The 21024-nt window shown below is 38.5% G+C and overlaps 1 protein-coding gene across 1 annotated transcript in view; it reads right to left on the bottom strand.

Annotated features, from left to right (window-relative positions):
• Positions 1-6384: 6384 nt before the first annotated feature.
• LOC105923143 (myoferlin) overlaps positions 6385-21024 on the bottom strand; it is a 39483-nt gene continuing 24843 nt past the window's right edge. Inside the window, exons 32-53 of the mRNA XM_036128397.1 lie at positions 18646-18723; positions 18373-18554; positions 18108-18275; positions 17926-18027; positions 17663-17824; positions 16630-16795; positions 16465-16535; positions 15918-16100; positions 15672-15788; positions 15130-15285; positions 14914-15005; positions 14652-14822; positions 14366-14514; positions 12601-12740; positions 11720-11808; positions 11532-11627; positions 11277-11418; positions 11084-11183; positions 7201-7376; positions 6997-7106; positions 6759-6906; positions 6385-6605 (exon numbers count right to left, since the gene is read on the bottom strand). Coding sequence (XP_035984290.1) covers positions 6567-6605; positions 6759-6906; positions 6997-7106; positions 7201-7376; positions 11084-11183; positions 11277-11418; positions 11532-11627; positions 11720-11808; positions 12601-12740; positions 14366-14514; positions 14652-14822; positions 14914-15005; positions 15130-15285; positions 15672-15788; positions 15918-16100; positions 16465-16535; positions 16630-16795; positions 17663-17824; positions 17926-18027; positions 18108-18275; positions 18373-18554; positions 18646-18723 — 2837 coding nt within the window. The 3' untranslated portion in view covers positions 6385-6566. The remainder of the gene's footprint in view (positions 6606-6758; positions 6907-6996; positions 7107-7200; positions 7377-11083; positions 11184-11276; positions 11419-11531; positions 11628-11719; positions 11809-12600; positions 12741-14365; positions 14515-14651; positions 14823-14913; positions 15006-15129; positions 15286-15671; positions 15789-15917; positions 16101-16464; positions 16536-16629; positions 16796-17662; positions 17825-17925; positions 18028-18107; positions 18276-18372; positions 18555-18645; positions 18724-21024) is intronic.

Below are 21024 nucleotides of genomic sequence, written 5' to 3' on the forward strand. Positions count from 1 at the left end.
CAAAGAGAACAGACAAGGAAGGGTGTGGTTGGTGATAGTGAGAAGGATATTCAAAGAGTGTAGTGGGTTAGTTTGTCAGTGGTGCTGTGCCTGGTTCAGAGCCTGGATCAAACCTCTCTCTGAGGTGGGTTGGGGAGGGGGCTGTGTCTGAAATAAGTGTCCAGAGGTTGGGTGAGGGAACAGCTCCCCCAACCCACCTCAGAGAGAGGCTTGATCCAGGCTCAGAAGACAGGCCAGAGTGCTCAGGGTGGTGGTTATGGTGCAGAGTAGGATACAGTGAAGGTGGGGGTTATGGTAGGATGCAGCAGAGGTGGTGGTTATAATCAGTGCAGAGTAGGATGCAGTGAAGGTGGTTATTATAATCAGTGCAGAGTAGGATGCAGTGAAGGTGGTTATTATAATCAGTGCAGAGTAGGATGCAGTGAAGGTGGTTATTATAATCAGTGCAGAGTAGGATGCAGTGAAGGTGGTTATGGTAGGATGCATCCTACCTATAATCATTACAGAATAGGATGGATATTATTTTCTTACCACCTTAAAAATGAGTAACCCCTGCCACCTCTGTTGCACACCCTACTCTACAGTACCATAACCCCCACCACCTCTGTTGCACACCCTACTCTACAGTACCATAACCACCACCACCTCTGTTGCACACCCTACTCTGCACCATAACCACAAACCTGAGCACTCTGGCCTGTTTTCTGAGCCTGGATCAAGCCTCTCTCTGAGGTGGGTTAGGGGAGCTGTTCCCTCACCCAACCTCTGGACGTTTATTTCAGACACAGCCCTCTCCCCAACCCACCACAGAGAGAGGTTTGATCCAGGCTCCGAACCAGGTACAGCACCACTGACAAACTAACCCACTACACTCTTTGAATATCCTTCTCACTACCACCAACCACACCCTTTTTAGCCTGTTCTCTGCTCCAGCTCCACTGATGAATTAACCCACTACACTCTTTGAATATCAATCTCACTACCACCAACCAATCACACCCTCTATAACCCTCCTTGCACATTTCTTTTAACCACCATCATTATGTTAACACTCTGTAGCTATTAGCAGGACTTCAACATCAGACAGTACTATCAACAATGCCATTACACCATTCACTCTCTAACCTGTTGTCTCAGCACACTTATCTTTCCTCTCCACCTTTCTGCTAACCACACAGATGTACCACCACCATGGGAATTGAACTCAGAAACTTGGATGGCCATCCACAAACAATACCACTACACTATGAGACCATTCCCTCTCTAACCTGTTCTCATAGTGCATTTGTTTTTTAACTGATTGTTCTGATAACAAAACATTGTAAGAATAAGCAGGATTCGAACACAGGACCTTCAAAACATTGAATATCAGTGTATTTGCAATAGATAACTCCACTACACCACAAGAGCCAACATACTCCTGTCACTTCTCCTAGCACATTTATTTTTTCATTTTGTCTCCATCATTTTGATAACAAAACATTGTAAGAATAAGCAGGATTTGAACACAGCACCTTCAGAACTTTGAATATCAGTGCATTTGCAATTGACAACTCCACTACACCACAAGAGCAAACACACTCCTGCCACTTCTCCTAGCGCTTTTATTTTTTCATTTTGTTTCCATGATTTTGATAACAAAACATTGTAAGAATTAGCAGGATTCGAACACAGAACATCAAAACTTTCAATATCAGTGTATTTGCAATTGATAACTCCGCTACACCACGAGAGCCAACACGCTCCTGCCACTTCTCCTAGCGCATTTATTTTTTCATTTTGTTTGCATCATTTTGATAACAAAACATTATAAGAATTAGCAGGATTTGAACACAGGACCTTCAGAACTTCGTATATCAGTGTCAGTACAATTGATAACACCACTACACCCTACATACTCCTGGCACTTCTCATAGCGCATTTATTTTTTCATTTCGTTTCCATTATTTTGATAACAAAACTTTGTGAGAATTAGCAGGATTTGAACTCAGGACATTGTGATCTTCAAATATCAGTCTGTGTACCAGCAAGAGTACCACTACACCATGATACCATCCCCTCTCTAACCTGTTCTCATAGCGCATTTGTTTTTTCGCTTATTGTTCTGATAACAAAACATTGTAAGAACTAGCAGGATTCGAAACACAGGACCTCCAGAAGTTTGAATATCAGTGTCAGTACAATTGATAACTCCACTACACCACAAGAGCCAACACACTCCTGTCATTTCTCCTAGTGCATTTATTTTTTCGTTTTGTTTTCCTCATTTCAATAAAAAAACTTTATAAGAATCAGGATGATTTGAACTCAAGACCTTCAAAGATCAGTCTGTTTACCAGCAACAACACCACTACACCATGAGAACAACCACTCACTAGCCTGTTCTCCCAGCACATCTATTTTTTCCCCATCATTATGTTAGCAAAACATTGTATGAATAAGCAGGATTTGAACTCAGAACCTTGAACAGCTTATTCAGAACCACCAACAACACCACAACGCTATGAGAACATTTCCTCTCTAACATCTTCTCCTAGCACCTTTGTTTTCCCCCATCATTCTGATAGCAAAACTGAAAGAGCAGAATTTGACCTCAGAACAGCCTTCACAGTTCCACTACACTATGAGACCGTTACCTCTCTAACCTATTCTCATAGCGCATTTATTTTTTCCCATCATTCTGCTAGCAAAACTTTGTAAGAATAAGCAGTATTTGAGCTCAGAAACTTGAATGGCTTACTCAGTACCACCAACAATACCATTACACTATGAGATCATTCCCGTCAGAAACATAAAAACTGGCTGTACTAAATCAGAATTTAAACTCCGGATCACTGGAACTGCCAGGTACATTCTCTACCTGCTGACCTACCAAGGAAACTATTTCAACCTAATAATTTATCACTTTTACCCTGAAAGAGATTATTAAGTTTAGCTTCTGATAGTATAACACAGTTAAATTGTTTAAGGTTATTCAGTAAATAGAACTGTTATTGAAAAGCCACTAAATTGTTATCAAATTGAATTAAGACAACCATTATTTCACGTAAAATTACTTGATTGAGATTATGCTCTCAATATGTGTTTGCTAACTTTGTTAGCGCAATTAAGGCAACGTCACACCCTATTTTAGATCCTGTTACAGATTAAAAGTGCGCTACAGCAGCCAGTGTGCCAAAGCAGTCAAATTAATTGTATTTACTCCTGTACAACTGAGCTGAGACCTGTTAGCTAGCCAATTTAATTTACCTGTGGCTTGCCATAGGTTATATAAGAATTAAATCATCGGGTGGCAGTTAGTCCAAGCAAAACTGTAGAGTAGGGGCAACAAAGAGACAGATGAAGTTGGGTTCAGTCACATCACCTGGATGGATGATGCAGCTGTTCTCTAGCTATAGATAAGGGATGAGGTTGGTCAGCCTGATGGACAATGAGATGCTTTTTTTGTCTGGAATGGCTACCAGGGAAGTTGTACCAGCTGGCTGGAGCAGATTTGCAAAGTGACCAGGTTGACTGGCTGTGCGAGGACACTACTGGTGGTCCGTATACTCAGCTGTCGTGCTCTCTGTGCGTCATTTCATGCCCCCCCCCCCATTTCCGCCCCCCCCTCACTCAGCCCCTCCCCAACCCATATAAAATGATTATTATCATTATGATATTATTTAATATTATTATAATTATTAATATACTTTTAATTTTATTATGATTATTTAATTATGTCTAATTATGTAATTCATTTATTAACATTCAATTATTTAATTAATTTTATTCACATTCAATTATTGTATTCATTCTATACACAATAAATTATTTAAAACATTTATACACATCCAACTATTTAATTAATTTATTCACATTCAATTATTGTATTACTTCTATACACATTGAATTATTTAATTCATTTGTACACATTCAATTATTTAATTTATTTTATGTACACCCAATCTTGACGCTCAGCAGCATACCCGTGAGACTCTACATAAACTTTGCTGAATACGGATCCAACGGGGAAAAAAAACTCTGTCTCGCACCGTTGCCATTGCGCAGAAGGTAAAATAGGGAATCCTTAGTCCTTAATCTTTAGTCATAATATAAAGCTCAATTCAGTCCTCCCTCCAAACTAAAGGCATTTACTGATCCCTTCACTAGTACAGCCAAGAAGAAAACGCATCTTCATACTGCGGCGGTCAGTGGTTTATGGACCACAACCTCAGTTTTAGGAGATCTGTTGGGGAGGAGTTTCTCAAAAGAGCACCCGGTGGGGCTTGGATGCAGCAGGAAAGGAGAATACGAATCAGCTATCTCAATGAACAGACTTGTGCCGTGCGTTATCTTATCATTTCATACACCTAACACCAAAACCGTCCCTTTCAACAAGCACAACACCATTCCATTCTTAGGTGTTAAACAAAACAGGAAACGTGTCACTTATCTCAATAAGACACTGACCACCACAGGACAGTAAAATCCAAAATGGTCAGTGCATGACACAGCATTTCCTGGTTAGGTAGTGAACAAAACAGGAAACATATCTGTTATCTCTATAAGACACTGACCATCGCAGGGCAGTAAAATCCAAAACGGTCAGTAAAAGTCATTACGCTGGTGGAAGTCACGCCTTTTTTATCCTACAACTCTCTTGGTAAAAAAACAACTATATTTTAACTAACCCTGAAGGCAGCCATTTCTCTACAGATGGTACTAATATTTGTCCTGTCACATGTACATCTCCTAATTAAGGCTCTTATAAACTATTATTTTAATAAATGATTGTTCTAATGATTATTGAGACAATTAATCGTGTAATCGTTAAAAATGTACAAATTCTGCTGATTCTTAACATAATTAATTAAGCTTATTCTATAAGTAATAGAAATGAAAAAAAAAATGCTAAATCGGTGAATGATTCACTTTGAATAAAAAGGATAAATCTACAACTAAAAAAGTTCTAGGATCAAAATGTTAAAAGTTCAGCCCTTTCTGGTTGACTTAACAGTGCAGATGCCTCTGTAGTGAAAATAGTAAAAAAAAAGTATCAAGTTCCACCTGTACATTACATTCTGGATTTTTTCTTTTTTAGATTAGAATAGATTTTATTCTATTTATATAAAACAGATCCCTGTACTGCAGGGGCAAAGTTAAACTAGGGTTTTTTTAGTTGACAAATGATAATATAATGATAATGACACATTTATCAAATAAAGTAAACATCTACGTAGCTTAAATTAAGGCATGATAAATACTACCTTTTTCATATCATTCTGACCCAGTTTTAACAGAATAGAAATAGCTGTATCGTCCCACAGTGGGGAGATTCAGGTGACAGCTGACTTACAATCATTTATTAAAATAATAATTGAATGTGAATAAATGAATTAAATAATTGGATGTGTATAAATTATTTAAATAATTAAATGTGTATAGAATCAATTAAATAATTGAACGTGTATAAATGAATTACATAATTAGACATAATTAAATAATCACGATAATAAAATTCAAAGTATAATAATAATAATAATAATAATAATAATAATAATAATAATAATAATAATAATAATAATAATAATAATAATTAATATGATAATGATAATAATAATTTTATATGGAGGGGGGAGGGGCTGTGTGAGGGGGTGGAAATCGGGGGGGGGGCATGAAATGGGGACCGGAAATGGGGGTAATAAATCATCCATCAACTCGATTAATTTCAATTTGACAGAATGTGTCTCCTATTAGTGTGTTACATGGTTGTGTGCCACTGTGCTGCCCTGTGATTGACTGGTGACCTATGACATTATTACGTCCTTATTATTTTAACCTGAGTATTTTACTTTAATTTTATTTAAAGCTGTACAGCCAAACCAGAAACCCTGAGTTTCAGTGACACTACACAATACCCACACATGAGAATTGAACCTGCCCCCTTGTTGCTATGAGAGAGTTTGAAGCACCATTACAACATGCCAATGGTCAGAAGTGAGAAAAAAAGTTGCATCTTAAACCAGCGTCTGCCATTTGGGGCTTATTTGAAATATAGCTGAATGAGTACAATAGCTGTAATAGAACCATGTTAAAAATCTCTATCTTTTTGCTTTTTTATTAATTGATTGTTTTCCTCTGTGTATTCTGGCATGTTATGGATACATTTTATGATAAAAAAATCTATTCTATATTAGGAAAAAAACTTTTAAAACGTGACTTCAAAATGTGAAAAAAAATGCAAGCTTAGAAAGATTTTGTCACAAAAGATTAAAATGGGAGGAAGGAAGACTCAATTTATTTGATAATGTGTGAAATTTATTGAAGTTTAATGATAGAAAAATCATCCAACATTAAGAATTTAAGAATTTGCATTTTAAAATCATATAAAAATGCATATATAAAACAAACCAAAAAAGATTTCCACATTACTATAAATTCAACTTATATATAACATTTTGTGTCACTTTAACAAAGGAAATGGATACCAGTAATATGAAAATGCATTTTTATGTAAGCTACCATGAATAACTGTGAGCAGGACTGTAGGCTTTGCAGCAGAAATATATTCCTTTTCCTTATTTTTTTCAAGAAAAGGGCTTCACGATCTTCATCGAGATGTAATTCTGTCAAGAGAAGAAAATTCAGTGTTACTGAGTTAAAAGCTCTTTCCTAATAAATCAGTTTTAGCATTAAACCAAATGACCCCTGGAACATGTTTGACTAAACGTGATCATGTGTGGTTGACAACAAGTGAAAGATAACTGTAAAAGTCTTACAGGAAGGGAATAGAACAAGATCCCAAGGAACAGCAGAATCAGCAGAAGGAGAATCAATCCAAGGAAAACCCACTTGAATCTGCGCCATACAATAAACTTCATGGTCTTACAAGGATTTGTAAACCAGAAAAACGAAGTATCGGGGCGGCTGTTGAATAAACATAGTCAGGAATGTTTGCTTAAAGTAAAATCCTCAAAAACAATCCAGATCTTTGTTCTGGGAGAGGCCTGTTCTTACTTGGGTGATTCCAATTTTGGATTCATGTTTGGCTCATCTCTCCCTTTTCCAGAAGGTCTTTCCTCCATTTCTTTTTCTTCCACTATTTCCAGAGTCATCTCCACTTTACCCTACAAAAGTTAGAAACATTGTATTCAAAACTCTCTAAGTAAAAAAAAAAAATCCATCAATCTACAATCTTCCTTTGGAAATGTACAAACATACACCAAGCACATGTTTCCCATCTTTCTCAATTGTACATGGCCACCAGCCCCGCACAGACTTCTGGGAGAAAAGAGAGGATGTCACAGATCCCATCTTCCCAGACAACATCTTCAAGTTGCACTTTTCTGGCGTCTTGGTGGGGGGTATCAATTTGAGCAGGTCAAGTTCAACTGAACCTGTGGCAGAAACATGACCAGAAATTAATGTTTCATGTACATAAACCACATACTCACATACACTGTAAAAAGAAACAAATGTATTTTCCCCTCACTGTGTGGGTTTAAATATTTCCTATTCTTGGCCATTTTGGATATAAATAATTATTTAGATTTTCTAATGTTATGGAAATATAATCATATATATATATATATTAGGGCTGGGCAAGTTAACGCGTTAATTTCGCGTTAATTCATTACACTATTAACGGCGATATTTATTTTATCGCGCATTAACGCATGTTGCTCACATGCTTTCAGCACTGAGCTATATAATACACTGGAGTGCTGATTTTGCCGAAAAACTGAAGTCACTGGCCGCCATCTTGCTACTCCCTACTCTCACAGAATCCCATAGGATTTGGTTGCAACAACAAGCAGTTTTCTGGCTGTGTGAAAACGTTTCACAGGTAATTCTACAGTCAGTGGATGTACTAACACTATCAACTACTAGGAAATTAGGTGCTGAAATATTTTACATGTTATTCATATTAAATATATATATATGTATATATAAGTATGTGTATATGTATATATGTATATATATGTATACACATATGTAAATATATGTTTTTGTATATTGGCATTTATATATTTATAAATGTTAAACATATATATTTAAATGAATAAAATACAAAATATTTCAGCACATGACTTTCTCAGTACTTGATATTTTTAGAACATAACATAAAACTATATGGCATTTGACATTTTAAAAGTCTTAAGCCCCCCCTGAACATGAGAAAATCCTCGTTATTCGATGCTGTAGCGCACATATTCCCTAGTTACTGAGGGGAAATAGGGAGTACCAATATGGCGGCTGGTGGCTTCAAAGCGACTCGTTCAAACAGACGGTGATTAGCACTCCAGTGTATTATATAGCTCAGTGGCTTTCAGTCAGTGTCAGTCAGCAGGCGCGCTGACTGCAGCGCGCTGTCACAGCAGCACTCTCCCGCTTCCCCTCCCCTCTCGTACATGGCTCAGCGGCGCCAGCCAATCAGCACGCAGGCTCAGCCTGGCCCGCCCGCTCAGCTCTCACACAAACTTCAGCGCCATCTGACAAACTTAACAAAGAAACAGCTGAGAGAGACCGCAGCGAAAAAACATGAACAGAGGAAGTAGCACCGTTTGGCTTTATTTTAATACCGAAAATGAAATCAAGCTGTATGTTTTGTAAAAAGCCGGTTCATTTCAGTGGAAACACAACAAATTTATCTAAGCACGTGAAAAAACATGAAAACGTCGAGCCCCAGAAACGGAGAGAGGAGACGAAACTTCTGTCATTGCCCCCGACAGACGTCACTGACTGAGGCGTTTCAGTCCTCCAGGGAACATCCAGGTAGATCAGTGGATGGATGGATGGATGGATGGATGGATGGATGTTACTGGAGCCCACACATAACATGTAATTAAGACCTTGAAAGAACCCAGTACATTTTTTTAAAAAGTGTTATTTAAGATAAGATAACATTAGCTAATCCTTTTTTTATCCCACGACGGGGAAATTTATAGGATTAAAGCAACAGGCAGGTGCACACAACACAGACAAAATTACATAAGGATTGAAATATATAAGAGGTGGATTAGTGAAAAAACACTGAACATAACATTATTATTATTATTATTATTATTTAATTGTAATAATAAAATAAAAACCACAAAACCCAAAAGGTCAACAGTTTCATGATACATCAAGCTTAGGGACTGGCTAATATACAGCAGGTCAAAAAAGGCCATATTTTGGCTGCAGTGCTGCTGTTCTCTTATGAAGAAAAGATCAACCAGTGCACTAAATGCAATAGATGGGTTGAAAATATCCAGTATAAAATAAGTGCTACAAATGTTACAACACTTTTGTTCATATGGCAGCAGAACATTAAAATAAAAGTGCTCTTTACACTACTTTTGAATTCATTCTTGGAGTTTGTAAATACAATGCGATTAATCGCGATTAATCGCGATTAATCAGGGCGATTAATCGCGATTAAATATTTTAATCGATGCCCAGCCCTAATATATATATATATATATATATATATATATATATATATATATATATATATATATATATATATATATAATAGTGTAGTTTAAAGTAATAAAGATGTTAACTTTAACCCAGTAACCTAAATAGATGAGGATGTTCGTAAAACAAAGGGTGCATTCAAACTTCAGACCGAGGCCATATGACAGTCTTGTGAGCAGATAACGCTGTTAAAATGCTTGCATAAGGTCTTACATTGTTTTAGTCAACTCCCAGGAACCAAGCTTGGAAAATAGATTACATTTAACGGTCAAAGGTCAGGAAACAGATGTTCTCAGCAGACTTGATATCTCAAGGAAACTTAGAAAAAAAAGAAGGTTGGTCCAGCCCCCGCTTGGACTATGTAGGTTTAAAAAGGAAGGAACAACGTGTAAGTTTTGAGACATGCTTCAGACACAGGCAGAGAACTTAAGGTATCCGATGCTGTGATAAAACTTGTAAGTGTCTCCCACTTTGGAATTCCAAACTGTAATAAATATATGTTTAACTGTTATTTTGCCTCTAAATTCACTGCCTCTTCTCTTTGTGCCAAATCCTCGACCGGGTGAAACGAGACGGGCCGTTAGGTGAACGGGCCCCACATGTGTCTCGTTACTAACTATCTACGGCTTATCATTATGATTTTTAGCATCATTTTGTTTTGTTTTTTATTTTGACTCTGCCCTTGCCAGGCGGTCTGGTTGCATCAGTCTGTGTTTTATTGAGCACCAACACAGGTGTGTGCTTATGAGACTGCCTGTGGAGAGTAGAATATGGGTCAGTTTGTGAACTAAGGGTTGTGGGGGAGAGCATTGTACGCTGCAGATGGAGGGGGGAAGCAAACAAAGAACAGGGTCTGGTGGTCCTCCCTCATCCCCGTTCTTTCTTTATCCCGCTCTGGACAGATGAAGAGGTTTGCTGACCATGTCATGTTTTGGAGGTCAGGTCGAGGACCAACGGCGCAGAAGAAGCGGCGAGGAAGCATCGGTAAGCAGGGTAGAGATTTAATCCAGAAACTCAACAGTTGGTTAACAAAACAGATCACAAACTGGGGCTGAAAACCAACAAGAGAGCGCTGACAGACTTGGGTGATAACGGCTAAGGATCCAGCAAAGACTGAACAGAAACCCGGAACTTAAATACACAGGAGATAATTGAACTAAACAGGACACAGGTGTGGAGCAATCAAAGGTAACAGAACAGCTGGAAGGCGACTTAAGAAGAGACGTGAGAAACAATCAATGAATGTAAACACAACAACAGAAAAAATGCACGATCCCAAGGATTAAACTCAAACATAAATAATGCCAAATGCCTAGGGATCGTGACAGACCGCCCTGTGCATCAGCCAAGTTAAAGGACTTCCTGTACTGTGACGATTTGTCAGCCTGACACTGTGACACTGCTTGTATGAACCTTTGACTTTGTAGAAATTTATTTAAAAAATACTGTGGCTGCTTAGCAAATATAAATGATTTTTGTCAATCCTAATTGACCTGAAACAGAAATCACTTTGCTTGATTTAATGTCAGACAGTGAGGAGAAAAATGTTTGTTTCTTATACAGAGTGCATAAATGCTGGGTTTTAACTTTGAGTTGATTATTAATCCTGGCATATCTTTAGTAAATAACCAAAATATTTCACCTAAGTAGTCATCAAGTGAGAATTTGTCATTGTCCCATATCTGGAGGATTAGTTTAGGAGGGAATCTTTGCTCGGTTTTGTCCAGGTTCCAAAAATGTTCCTAAAAAAAGGTCAAATCTTTTCGTTTATAACTATGCTCAAAACACACATGAAAACATTTAGCGACCTCGTCCTGATGTGGGGATTCACTTACCTTCCTCGAGGCAACACACAGCTGCTCTGCAGGCAGATACTCAAACCCAAAGATGAACCTCCAGTTGAAATTTCCATCTCCATCCAGTGATCGGTAATGGACGTCAGTCTTCTGCTTGTCCTCTTCCATTCCAGGCATCCATCTAAAAAAAAAATAAATAAATAAATTATGCATGCGTGATTGCTTGACCAAGAATATGGCCTAGTCAAAAGTGCAGAAAATCGAATGAGGTCGGAGACAGCGAAAGTAATTCACCCCTTAACATAGATATCACTCATGTTTTCTCCAGTGATACTTGTCTCATCCAGCGTGACCTCGGTCGTATTCCAAACAATGGCTCGGAGGAAGTATCTGTGTTATATACATAATGACAGCGTTTCTCAGTATTATATGCAGTCTGTTGAAATATTAGCCTATATACAAGGTTTTGTAACTTTTCTTACTTTTTGGCTTTGCGAGGAGTAATGACACACGGGGGTCCAGGCAGGCCCTGACTCTTGGGGAAGATATCGACCCACATTTGAATCCGTCCCTGTATTTGTGAAAAAGAGGACTTCTATAACCAAAAGGAAGGATCTCACACTTTTTTCATAGTGCCTTGAGCTTTTCCACATGTTGACATGCTACAATCACAAACTTCTGTGTATTTTACAGGCAGTGGTGGCTGTTGCATGAACAGTGCCCTGGGCTTGTCCAAGCCACCCCTTCTAATGCTGCCCCCGCGCAAGTTAATCAATGTTTTCATTTTTAAGTTATGTAAAAGACCAACACGAAATAGAACATGATCGTAAAGGGGGGGGGGGGGGGGGGGGGGGGGAGTATGGGCCTATTTAGTCAACCCTCTTTATTGCAATACTCCTAAATACAATCCAGTGTAAACAATTGCCACGTTAAGCACTTTGTGTTTTTTTTTTTTTGAATACATAATTTTATTACCATACTGTAAAATTAAATAACAACCAATAACGTTCAAATAATAAAAATTTAAATAAAATAATTAGAAAAGTGGCAATTGATTGCACTAGATTTTATTTAAGGGTATCAGAATGAAATGGCTGAATGCAAATGCACGACACACACTCAGGCTTCTGTTTTTTAGAGCTGATCAGAGTATGATTTTCTTCCACTTCATAATTATGTGCTACCTTGTGCTGGTCTCACGCAAGAAGCCCCAATAAAATCCATTGAGGTTCAAGGTTGCAAATCAATATAATGTGAAAAGGTTCAAGGAGTAAGATTATTGTTTCAACTACTGCATTTTGTGAGGTCAAATCCAACACAATTCAACTCAGGTTTTGTTTATCATTTCTTTATTTTTCTTTACTTGGGGCAGATTTGGTTGGTGAGAACTGTGCAGGGTTCTGGTCTCCACATGCTCCGGTACCATTCCCTGGTTTCTGAGGACATGCAGGGCCAGTCGCTCTCTGGCTGGTCCCAAGTGTTGGTGGATCAAAGTGTTTGCCTCTAGAGAAAGAATCATACTCAGTTGTGTTCAAAATAATTAATTAATTCAACGCTTTATTTACAGACAAAACATAAAAGGGTAATATAGGTAAAATGGGGGGAAAAAAACCTAAAGATATAAAACTGCAAACAAAGCAGAACTAAAAGTAAACAATTTCTTAACAGGCACGTCAACCGGTGCTTTCTCTGGATGAGAAGCAGGAGCAACTCACAAAAGAATCTGTTAGTAGTAAAATCAGAAAATTTCCAGTACTGTCCAAATGTTCTGTGAAGTTGAACATAAACCTTCTTAAAAACTGTTTTAAATGTGGAAACGCCTGCAGTTACAAACGTCTGAAAATCATTCCCAGCTCTGGGTATTTTATGGAGGACTCTCAGTGCATTATTGTTTGCACGATGCAACTTCTGCAGATAACAGTGTTAAATAAGTTCAATTAAAAAGCTTTATTTTAACATATACATACATGAATGGGAAATACAGTGCATTCTATCTATTAATCACTCAACAGAAAAGGAGAGAAACTGTATCATTAGACAGTTAAAAAGTTGTATTTACTTTAAAAACTGAACAATGCTTCAAGGTTTAGCTGTTCTGTAAATTACCCATGTTCCCGCTGCCTTGCATGCCAACGCTGATTGGACTCCACGGTTTCTCTGCGTTTAGTAGTTTTGCCACAGAAACAGCATTTCTGGTGACACGCCACAAAATCTGTGCTGCAATAAAGTCCACTGACTGAACTGGCAGCTCCATAACAGAAATGTTGGTCTGGAACAAAGAACTGCTCGCTGGCTGAAATATCCATTTTTATGGAATTTCCTCCTTGACATGACCCCTTCGAGTATCTTAATTGGATTCACACTCCTTGACCCGTGAAGTGTAATAAATAAGCCTGACATCACATTATGCGAACCAGCCTGCTTCACAGTGTGCAGTAAATTCAGTAATTTGGATTATCTGACAAACTGTTCGCAGCCTATAGATCCAAAACCAACAATTTTTTTTTTTTTTTTTTTTTATTGGTTCATAAAATGTTGCACCGATTCACTTTAGGACAGTCAATATGTTCTTTAGTGATCAGTAACCCCTCGGCCCATGTCCTTTTTTTCAACAACGGGGCTTTGCAGGGGCTTCTTGTCAATTGCTGAACTTCAAACAGACATTTTCTAATTCTTACAGAACTCACAGGTAACCTTCCCATGTTTCCATGTCTAATCAACTTTGTAATCAACATTATTTTTAGTAAATATGTCTGAAACACACAACTATACTCAACTATACTATATAATTTTATAACACGTCTTCCTTTCTTTGTCCTTAAACTAGGAGCTGCTGTTGGACACCAGGTTTTTAGTAGAATTAACCTCGTTGATTGAACTTCATACTGTGATCATTGTGAGTTTGCTCCTTTCTGGTAACTGATCAGCCACACGTCTGTCATGACTGTCGGGTCTGTTAGTTTACTACTGCCCTACCAAAACAGTGAATGATCTGGTTACTGATGTATTGTATATCCTGCCATTTTGAACACAACTGTAAAACAGGCGCCGAACATAAGGAGTTGACAAAGCAATAAGCCCAAAAAACAAAAAAAACAGCTGCTGAGAAAATGAAACATGAACTGTACCAAAATCTTGCAGATGGTATAGTTTTCCAGCGAAGGACAGCGAGCTTCCATTTTCGTCTATGTGTGGAGGAGGAAGATCTTTCTCTTTGGCCACATTTTGGAGGATCTCGGAAGGTCTAAATTGATCTCTCCACTGATTTACCCCAGACCTACAATCAAATAAAGCCAAAATTAACTTTGCAGTTCTAAAATATTGATCAAACCACAATATCTAAGCCGGAATGGGCTCCAATCGTCAATTTAAAGATAGAAAAAAAATTACAGGTAAAAGTCTGCTTGCACTTACACACAGTATGTCTGTGGCAGCCCACAGCAGGCCCTGAAACAAGATAGGAACCTGTTCTCCAAATCAATGATCGTCTCACCAACTTTCTCATCTCTGCTCAGTAAGTCAAAGTCAAACACGGCGATTTTCAGATCCTTCTCCAGAGGCAGGAAGCAGGACAGCTCAAACATCCTATGAGGACATCAATGGAAGTGCAAAGATGATGCATTCATACAGCTTTCATTTCAAGTCCTAAAATAACATTAATAATTTGAAATCTCACCTTCCAAACTCTGGATTGAGGGTGTTTGGTCTGTAGTTATCTCTGTCATCAAGTGTTTTCCTCCCAAGTGTGATCTTAATGTACGGGTCACACTAAAACAATCGCACAGAAACACCAAATGATAAACCCAAAACAATAATGATCTTATCTTCAAAGTGAATTTGTGGAATTCAGTTTAAAAAGAAATTGCTATTTCACATTTTTTCAGAAGCTCACCAGGCCATTTGTATCCTTTGGTTGCAGGTCAATGCCGCGCACCACATATATTCTGACCAGGCACTCCTGCGGTCCGAGCTCAGGACGCTCTCTGAACTGGAGAGGCGGAGCAGGCTCCCCTGGGTCATCAGACAGAGAGTAAATCCTGAAGGAACCCTGAATGCCACCGGAGACAACAAAACAAAGGCTTAGAATTGGAGAAATACATAAAATCTCCGCACATCAGATTAAAAATATGGTATTGGCAATTTTACATAAATCCTCTTTTGAATGTAAAGTTTAACTAAAGAACTACACACGTTTGGGTAAGTACTTTATTAATTATTTCAGAATGTAACTTTTCATTTCACAATCGAGCCACGGAGTTATCAAAGACAATTCAATCATCTCAAATTAGTTGAAAACTGTTAAAACTTTCATTAAATTCACAATTTTAATGATGTAAACATCCACCAGAGAGCAAGCTAAAACTTTAAAAATGAACATTACAACCATAAAGTAATAGTTAGAATGGGCTCCTCATTACAGTCACTGTTTGCTACCTTAAACTCTCCCACCACGGAGGGATCTTCCGTCTTTCCCCGATAAAGCTTGAAAGTGCTGCAGAAATCAGTCAGCCCCTGAAACTCTTGGACCTCTTCTAATTCAGTGTTGTAAACCTGTGAGCCCCAAAACCGTAACAGAAACAGTCAGTCGCTTTGAAGCTGTATAATGTGTCAACTTACGTGAACTTTGCAAAGAGACAAAAAAGTTTTCAATATTTATTGGCAATTTGTCAAATATTTCACCTGTAGCTTGTCATATCCCAGCTTTAGATAAGGTCCGCATTTTTCATGTTCTCCAATTGAGGCATAGAACTTACTCCACCAGTCTACTGCCTCCTGTTCAGAAAAAAGGATGGACTTACAGTGTCTAGATACGCCGCATGTTTTATTTCTAAATGGACGAAAGCTCACCTTTGCTGCTTGAAGCTGCCAAGGGGAAAGCAAACAGAGAATGCTATCAGTACAAAAAGAAAATTATGCCGAATTCCTCTCAAAGTCCAGACAGTTGCACATATTATTTAACAAAACATGTGGTTAATTGGTGGAGAGGTCAAAATTATTTAGATGATAAGCAAAGTACAGAAGAGCACTTTAAATCAAACAAAAACGAGTAAAATAGTTCAGCATTTCTAGAGTTTGGGGAAACCCTTTGTAATATTAGCCATGCTTAACTATTTTACTCATTTTTGTTTGATTTTATAGCAAGCATTTGCTAGTTAGCATATTTTGCCAATACACTTGATTCAAAGCAGGTGCAGCAACTGGATGTGGCAACCTTTTTTTTTTTTACCTGCGTTTTTAAAATGAATCCCTCCTCAATGTCTATGATCGTATCTCCTTGGGCAGCAGTTATCATGGTCCCTAAAAAGTTAGTAGGAAAAAAGCACAATGAGTCTGAACCGTAAGGAGCTGAGGGTGTGTAAATCTGTAATATGTCGTAGACGTATGAGAATACCTTGGGCTGACATGCAGGCGTCACTGTTAGGGCGGTATGGATTGCAACGAAACTCCTCCAGACAGTCAATGGTGCACTGACCCACCACCGGTTTTCTGCCAAATGGTCTGTGGTCAATAACTTTCAATACAATGGGAGGGGCATACACCTCTTCTTTAGGCAGAAGCTAGAAACACAGCAAGAGATTACACATCACGTAAATAATCTCGTTACAATCTTCAACGCTTCTTCCATGTCTGGTGCATCAGCATCACAATTCATATGATCAGAGCTTGTTGGTTCTCCTCTCCAGTTTGCTCCCTCAAGTAGCTATTTTGTCCTTTCCTGCTTCAATTTGGTAACCACGTACTTTAAGTTTCATAACCATTGCATATCTGTTTCTGGCAGTTCAGTATTTCATAAAAATGCTAAAATCTTGCACACATTTCGATACAACTGTATATCATGTTCAGAGTAACTCATGGTGCACTGTTCCACTGCTGATTGTGGCGGGGGCACATATTTTTGAAATATGACCTAAAATTAAGACCCCTGATCAAAGCAAAATAAATAACTGATTTTACTCCTGTTTTTTACTCCTGTTACTTCAACATTTATCTGAAGCTAAGATTTGTGGCATGGTGCGGAAACCATCGTCCCATTTTGAATGTGAACCAAACAAGAGATGATTACAGATTTCAGGAGATACAGGAACACGTCAAACACTATTTCCGTCATGGGCGAAGCTGTGGAGTGGAGAAAAATCTTCTTGTAATCTTTAAAAGTTTAAAAAAAAGTCTAAAAAAATATTTCTTCAAGCTTCCTGAATAACTTCTTTGAACATTGTCAATTTTTCACTGATTTTCTGTGACCATTTGCAGATAGATCTGCTGTATTTTGCCTGTTATTTATTGTTTTTTAATCAAACCACTTGACTCTGGCCATGTTTCAAACTGCTCATTTAATGCTGCAGTAAATCTTCCCGTTAAAAGGGAGCTGTTCTTTTTTTCCTCACAAGCGTGCTTAGTAGATAGAGTAGATAAAGAGTTGATACCACTTTGAGCAGCAGCACAGATCCGAAAAAGTTTGGGTGCTTTTTGAAGTTTCTGATGACAGCCGTTTGAACCATCTCCCCTCCGCATTCCACTATGAGACTGGGGGAGGACACTGTGGCCAGTTGGAAGCTCTTCATGTTCCTCAAGCCCCAAGTCAGAACCTAGGATGAGTGAAAGGAAAGGAGGGTTGTTAAGGAAGAGAAACAGAAGAAAGCCTCATAAGCAAATTTACAGGCGTTGGCTGAGGAATCAAATATAATACCTCGATCGCAGTAAGCTGAACCACTGGCCTGATTCCCTGAGGAACCGTGTAGAGCGTCTCCCCCCGCCGCGGAGGCACTAGAGGCAGATCTCTATTATCGCCCTGTCAAACAGCCGCCGTGTTCAGCCATTTGTACAAAACTTTAACTCGGTGTATCAGCTACATTTTAGTGTTTCCGATACCTTCTCCTTTAGTATAAGCTCAGCAGCGGCAAGCACCTCTCCAGCACTGCAGCCTTTTTTGGTGACTGGAAACCACTGCAGTTTCAAACTGGCAGGCACACAGGGGCTTTTACTTGGGAGTTTTACCACAGGAGGGCACATGCAGTGACCCATTGGTTCATCCTTCCCCTGGTAAATAAACCACATCGGCACATAAGGCTTAGTAAATCTTAGTAAACCTACCATTCAGGGTTTATCAAATGTTCTAATTCAAACTATAAAGCACCACTTGATCCCTGTCGTACAGCTCCAAGACCACATCTGGGGGGTTGTGGGCTATTGTCTGTTGGTCTCCAAAGAGTTCAATGTCATCAAAGATAAGAGTCTGGTCCCATGTGGGGTTCAGTGTGGTTCTTATGACTTCTGTAGTCTTGCTCACATGCAGAAATGACACATGAGCGTAGGGATCTGGAGGGGAACAATGCAAGTGTCTAATTTACTCTGACTAATCACTTTCTAGAGTATGTATAGTCTGCTTACAATAATATGTTGTTTTTACCTGAGAAACTGTCCTTGTCCATTGCACAGAGATTTCTCCCTTGGTAAACGTACACCCTGAGGTGGTAATGGTAAGAACCTGGATGGAGAAGACATTGTTCAAAATGCTGAATTTCACCACTACTGAAGCAGAACAAATTGGTGGGACACCCAAAAAGCCTTTCAATCTGAAAAACTCACAGAGAAAGAAATGGCAATTAGAAGGATTTTAAGTCTTTGGCGCTCAGACCTCGGCAGGAACATTAATGCTGAATTATACTTTAATATGCATAAGTAGATGTACGAGAACAGGGATGTTCCCCCCAGGTCTGAAACTGGTGGTGGAGTGGAGATAGAAGAAGTTTGTTCAGTCCATATGGTGATCTGTTTAAGATAGATGTCCAACTTGATAAACACAGGTTTGCATGAACTGTCCATGATGAGCAAGCTTGAAGCGACTGTGGAGAGGAAAAACTCCCCTTTGGGAAGAAACCTCTGGCAGAACCGGGCCCAACATGGTGGTCTTCTGTCGGACCAATAACGATGTGATAGGGAGTGCTGAAGACTGGGAGAAAACACTCTAATTGGTTGAGGATGGAGGAACGTCTTGGAAGCTAGATGAACTCAGCTACGATGGTGGAGAAGGGGTTGGGGGTGGGTTGAATCGGACATCTGATTCAAAATCCGACATGCAATCCGTTTGCGCTTGCTGGTTAGCAGGCTGAGACGTGGATTTGAAGTTGCTTTTAAGATGAGCGCGGGATGCTGATTGGCTTCATGGAGGTGCGGTTCGTAGCTGATTGGCTCACATCAGAGTCGGATCGGACTCTGATTGAATGGAGGCAGGCGATGAGTTTCTTCAATTGAACTTGCGCTTCAGCTTCATTTTATGCATTCTAATGTTTATTGACATTGTAACACAGCACCTTTCACTCTAATTGCCAACTGTGGTAAAGATGTGCAAAAAGCTTTAAAATAAATAAACTCATAACTGCTGAGCATAAACTTGTGGCAAGCTTTAACTTTGCCATGCCCATTGGCCCATAATTTTTCTATGAAACTAAACCCATGTAAGAATTTGTGGATTACTTTTTTAGATTGTGTTTAGAGTGTTTAGGAACTTTTGATTAATATTCCACGACTTCCTAATTTCCTGAGGTAAAAATATGACATGGCACTGAGGCCTGTTTCACCTGGTGTTTGCAAAGTCAGAGGGACAGGAAAACCAGACGTTCAAAAATGGCAAATGTGTGTTGGTCTTCATAAGTCAGGAAATGTCTACAGGAAAATAGTTTCTTTCCTAAACTTGCCCATATCTACAAATCACATAAAAAATATGTAAAAGTAAAAAAACTGGAAGTGTGACAAACATGGCTGTGCAGGGACCCAGGTTTAATTGCATCCCTGTACAGTATGAATGATTGTAATGGAGGTAAAAAGTTTAATTTTACCCATGTTTGTTCTGACTAGAAGTAATGTAAATGTTTTGGAGCGACCAAGCCAGAGTCCTGACTTGAATCTAATAGAGAACTTTGATAGGAAGTTAAAGATTAGGTTGATGGCAAGAAGGCTTTCCAACCTTAAAGACTTGGAGCTCATCACCAAAGATAAATCATCCAAATATGACTGAAAACAGACTTAAAGCTGGTCTGTAGTTTAATGCTGAAACATCCACTATGTTCAGTGGGAAGGTTTTTCCACTGAACATAGAAAAGGCTATAAGTAATTTCTGAAAAGCCATTGTAAATAAAGTGTTGATAAAACAGTCAGATACATATTCTTTTCAAAATTTATGCTCTTTTCACATTGTTTTATTATCTTTTGAGTGAGACATCTGTTGTAAGCAAATGTTTAGGTAGACTGAGGATAATTTAAAATTTAAATATGGCTTAACTGTTGTCTAGAAAAAAATAAAAATTAGATCCAGTCTACGTGTGGAATGGTTGTTTGGGAAGAATGCCACAAAAAAGGATTTTGGATCGTAGCACTGGAAATGTAAAGGTGTTGCTTTTGCTAAACTCTACAGGGACTTTAACTAGAACTGTGTGCTTTCGCCAAATAAGACTGAGGTTTGACCTTTCAGCAACACAGAAGCATGAATTTGTGGAAAGTCACACAATACGCAATTTTGAGTATTGCGAAGGACCTGTGATGATCTGTTTCTTTTAAAAGTCCCTGAGAACCTTGTTAGTGTGTAAGCCATTATGCACTTATTTTAATAGATATCCAGAGCCCTTATCTAGAACCTAAGGCTAAATAGGAAAACATAAGAACCCAAGATATAAAGGGATTGAGTAACAAACTGTATTTTCCAGCCTTGTGAAATGTTATATAAAACACTAAGTACTGTCTTATTGCACAACAAATAGAACAGAGGGGTCTCGATACGAGTAGCAATGTA

Source organism: Fundulus heteroclitus, chromosome 24, assembly GCF_011125445.2.
Source record: "Fundulus heteroclitus isolate FHET01 chromosome 24, MU-UCD_Fhet_4.1, whole genome shotgun sequence".
NCBI classification, from domain to species: domain Eukaryota; kingdom Metazoa; phylum Chordata; class Actinopteri; order Cyprinodontiformes; family Fundulidae; genus Fundulus; species Fundulus heteroclitus.